Raw genomic sequence first — 5,132 nt, 5'->3', positions numbered from 1 at the left:
GAAAGCTAAATGAGAGCAAGATGATCATACCTTATACGTTTACCTTTATTTATAGGTTTTCCATTAGGGTTTCCTCTAACCTAGGATATATTCCGATAAGTTAGGGATTTACATGATCTTCCCGAAAAGCTGGAGATTTGGTTATGTAACTTCCATGCGGATATGGAAAGTTCTAGAATAATCATTTATATATATATTAAAATAATAGGTTGTAACCGGGTCGGGTTGACCGATTCGGGTCACACCTTGTCAGACACATACAAGACAAAATACAGACTCGATACAGACGAAAGCTACAGACATATTGCACTAACAACTTCATTGTAACGATCATCACTCTCGTTCATACCTAGAATAGCACCAGGGGCACTATTGGGAACAACCTCCTGAGTCCAACGTCGTAAAATATAACGTTGCGAAAACTCCTTAACATCAAGCATCCTAAGCACACAAAAGATGTGTAAGCACAACAACCCAAACTGTTCCAATCTTTTGCATGTACAGTACACAATCATGTCGTTCTCCCGCATCATAACCTATAAAACACCATTAAAAAAATCGAAATTTTGTTAGATACATTACAACATAAACACACCACAAAAGATACCATATGAAGCAAATAACTATACTTTAGATACACAACCCATATGTAACTGTAAATCGGCAAGTGCTATACGTTTTGACACATAAAACTACAAAACACCATGTGTAAACTCGAAGAAAGTATATTTAAACTTAGATATTTAAGTCTTTGTACATACCTCGAAGAAAGTAGTGCATGGTCGTTCCCAGTCCTTCACAAAAAAGTTAACGAAGTCACACATCGTTTCCCACTTTCCGATAGCACGTCTGTGTATACCATTTTGTATCTCCAGCTGGATGTCAAAAACAAAAAATATAGTGCGTGTGTATATACTGGCCACTTGATCCTCCAAAACAAAGTCTACCGCCCATATGTCAGCGCTCGTGTTTCTGGTGTGATGGTGATTCTTCCTGTGCTCATGTCTTTGAGCTTCAATAGCAGAATCAAAATGCCCCAGAAATTCGACAAGAGTACCCTCCGGGTTACAAAACTGTCTAAATAAATGGTTCTAACTCTCTGAACAAGACGAGGTACGTATAAGCCCGAACATGTACTCCTCGCGATAATAAGCCGGTATCTAAGTATCCTGATCTGATAAATTGACTACACCCACTCATGATCAACAAAGTTAAAATCATGGTAGCCCAACCACTTTCAAACTGCTCGGGAAGAATTGAATCGGTCCACATAATGGCACACAACCTCTTTTTGAAATCTGTACTATTGCAGATTGTAGCACCAACCTAAGACATCATTGAACAATATATAACACAATCTTCAGCAGAAAGTATGTAAAAAGATAAAAAAAAAGTCGAATTAGTAAACACCTTAGCAGTAAGCTTGTCCATAATGTGCCACATGCATAACCTATGCCTACTCTCAGTCCATGTATCTTGAATAGCCTTCTTCATGGCTGGGTCTTGGTCGGTAACAATCACTGGAGGGGCACGACCAAATGCTTCACGAAACACCTTAAGCAACCAACTATAAGTTTCAGCCGTTTCGTTGCCTATTATAGCAGCACCAAGAGTAACGTTAAGATGGTGGTCGTCGATACCAGTAAATGGTACAAACATCATTTTGTACCTAACAAAAAATATGGATTAAAAACACCATATAACTAGATATATAATTAACAAAAAAATTGTAAAAATCTAAATGCGGAAGATAATTATTAAACTTACTTGTTACGCCGATATGTCGCATTAAATGAAACGGCACCAAACACCGAAAAATTCCTCTTGGCATCCTCATCAGCCCAAAACAACGCCCTTAAACCATCTTCTGTGATTATATACTCTATTGAAAAGTTTGGCATGCACTGTTTCTTCCTCAATAGCTGTTTAATCATCATTTCAGCGTCAAACTCAGATATATACTTGTTCAGATCTCGCTTAAAATATTTAAAATCGGTTTTGGCTGCCCCAACCTTGTCAAAGCCACCATAGAGTGTCCACATGATATTAAACGCTTTGACGGGTCCAATATTCAAGGCACTCAACGCGTTAACGGGTTGCTCTTGCATATAGTTCATACCTCGGTTAGAGAGGAGTAAATGCCTATCGTACTCAGTAACAAAATAGTGATTATGATCATCCTTGAAAGAATATACCTCGTATAGTTTCGAAGCGTTTACCTTTACACACATACGTGCTTCGCAACCAGTCCTTATAGAAGGAACACGTCGAATAGTTTTCCTTTTTGACCTGTTATTAGAGGTGTCAGTTTATTTAGATGTATCGATCGCCTTGAAAGATTTAGTTCCCTACTTTGAGCAAATGAAATATTTAGATTTATGACACCATTAGGCGTGTATTGAGAAGACTTCCTGACAGTGAAGCCTGCAACCATTGCATACTTTTGATAAAAGAGGAATGCATTATTCACTGTATCAAACGTCAACTTATCCTTTGGCTTAACCGACTCATCCACAGCAGGTAAATAAGTCCTCTTACCGAAGTTTGGAGACAGATGTAGTTGCCCAACCGACTGGTAAGTTTGAAAACCTACCAAAAAAAAAAATAAATTAAATAATAGATTCGTTAAATTCAGTTAACCAAAATTGAAAAAATATGACAACATAAAATATACAGAAAACACCATTAAACAACCAATGTATATATTAAAGACAACATAAACGAAAATAAAACACCACATATATTATGTATAATATAACACCATATGCAAACAACAACTTGTTGAAAGACACCACATTGAATACAACAAAAAAAAAGAAAATAATACACTACAAATGACATGTACAAAAAACACCATATGGAAATATACAACTAGTGCAAAAAACACCATTCAACTAACGATGTGTAAATAAGACACTGCAACATAATATGTACAACATAACACCATACGCAAATAATCAACATGTGGAAAAGAAACAACTAGTATAAAAACACCATTTAACTTCAATATTATACATCAAAACACCATGTACATATAAAACACCATGGAATGATGACACATCGTATCATTAAATAAACTGATATAGTGTATGAAAATCAACTATGCAAAAAACACCATACTCCGTAACATCAAAGGATCAAAAACCATATTCATCAGCACCAAATCAGATTGTATACAACAAAAATATGAAATTGAAACTTTTATTTATCGAAGATTAAATACCTAACATTCACATAATAACCAAAAAACACCATAATATGATTACTTGTATCATCATTGTCCACGAAGCAATATGTTAATCAAGAGTAAAATACGACAAGAATAAACTTACTGTTCTCGAATAGAAGATGATGAAGATGTACGTATTGTTCTTCCTGATATAATCTCTTACGAATTATCAGATGGTAATAAAAATTCAAATTCCTAAAATAACTGCCTAAATTCGGTTACAATAATTTTATCTTTAATTAGAATTAATAATAAAATTACCATTATACCCTTAATCTAATAAAATGGATAGGGACATGTGTCATCACCAGATTCTTTTTTACCCTTCTCACACTTTTTTACTCTTTTTTACAGGATCCTCAATCTATATATATATATAGGGAAGGGTATCTCTCGAGAACGTTAAATATTGCGAGAACCGTAAGAACAAATGAAAAAACCAATCAAAATCAAATTTTAAATACAAACATCATTATAATCAAAATACAACATTAAAAAAAGAATTAACTTTTTAAATAATTCATCTCTCATCTCAAAATCACTCTTAATAAAATTTTTACACGTGTAAATACAACAAATTTACATATGTGTAAATAGCAATGTTACACATGTGTAGATTTTCTTTATTTACGAATACAAGTAAATTTAATTTCTAATGTTGTAGTTGAATAATAATAATGATAAGTGTAATATGAAATTATAAATTTAAATTGTTTTTGAACAATTTGCGATTTTTTCGTCCGTTCTCACGTTTCTCGCAATATTTAGCATTCTCATTTAAAGCATCCCCTATACATGTATAACATTTTTATTTAACTACCTAAAAATATATTACCTCGATAGATGGATAGCCGATGAATGGTCCCCCAGACACACAACTAGAGCCACAAAAACCTAGGCTTGCATCCACAAAAGTCGCCACTATAGATCCGTCGCTAAAAGCCCTTGGTCGCCGCTAAAGATGTCGTCGCTAAAGGTTGTCAACTTTTAACGGCGACATTTTGACCTTTAGTGACGACATTTGTCGCCGCTAAAAGTAAAAAAAAAAATCCAGTAAAAAATTATAAATTTGAGTCCATAAGCATTGTATGCACCATTACTATATATAAATGTGCATACTAGTTCTCTCTAAATATCCAGTAAAGTCTAATGATTTATAAAGCTAAATATATTAAACGAATAGCGATAAATCATGCAACTATATATACTTGCATACTAACCTGTGAGCCTCCTTCACCATTGTCCGATGCTTTTCCTATATGCGAACTATCCAGTATGAACTTTCTTACTTTGCAGAATGACCTCAGCCACTTTTTTGACTTTGGATGTCGATAAGTCTACATGGTGTTTTGTTTTTGGTTACCCTCCTAACAGACAAGTATAAATAAAAAAAGTTATAGTAGAGAGGATGAGTGGTTTACCTTGTCAACTCTATATCTTCCATTTGTTTCTGTATGCTTATATTTCTTAACAGTCCACCCTTTTAAATTTTTTAGTAGTTCCAGCGGGTCTATAGTAGTTTCATCAATTTGTCGGCGTGAAATTATATGTTGAATAACAACTTCTTTTAGAAACAAATGGTAATGGTAGCGTACATAAGCTGTATCAAATGCAAAAATATAAATTGAAGATTTGGAGACTCAAAAGCCAGGTTGAAGAAAAGGGTTTCTAGGACAATCAATCTTTATAACTAAACAAAATAAGTCATATTTACCTCCTGGATGTTATTGGATTCATACAATTCCTTAAGGCTGAATTCTTTATCATTTTCCTCCTCCGTTTCAGAAACGCATCGTTCTCTCTTTTGCGTTGATCGATCTCCCTGCATATGGTTTTGGATTTTTTTTCTTCTTAGTATCATAAAAAAAGGTGACATAAAGTAGCAATGCTAAATAGGTTACAT

The 5,132-nt window shown here is 34.1% G+C and overlaps 1 protein-coding gene across 1 annotated transcript; it reads right to left on the bottom strand.

Annotated features, from left to right (window-relative positions):
• Positions 1-221: 221 nt before the first annotated feature.
• LOC110942260 (protein FAR1-RELATED SEQUENCE 5-like) lies at positions 222-2,417 on the bottom strand. Its single transcript, XM_022184010.2, has 4 exons — positions 1,768-2,417; positions 1,411-1,669; positions 762-1,326; positions 222-536 (listed from the first exon to the last, which is right to left on the bottom strand). The coding sequence occupies exons 1-3, from the start codon at positions 2,229-2,231 to the stop codon at positions 1,078-1,080; spliced, it is 972 nt and encodes a 323-aa protein (XP_022039702.1). The 5' UTR covers positions 2,232-2,417; the 3' UTR covers positions 222-536; positions 762-1,077.
• Between the last annotated feature and the right edge of the window lie 2,715 nt (positions 2,418-5,132).

The sequence above is a fragment of the Helianthus annuus genome, chromosome 3 (assembly GCF_002127325.2).
Source record: "Helianthus annuus cultivar XRQ/B chromosome 3, HanXRQr2.0-SUNRISE, whole genome shotgun sequence".
Taxonomy (NCBI): Eukaryota; Viridiplantae; Streptophyta; class Magnoliopsida; order Asterales; family Asteraceae; genus Helianthus; species Helianthus annuus.
The sequence above is the reverse complement of the archived record's forward strand: the minus strand, read 5'-3'. Positions and strand labels throughout refer to the sequence as shown.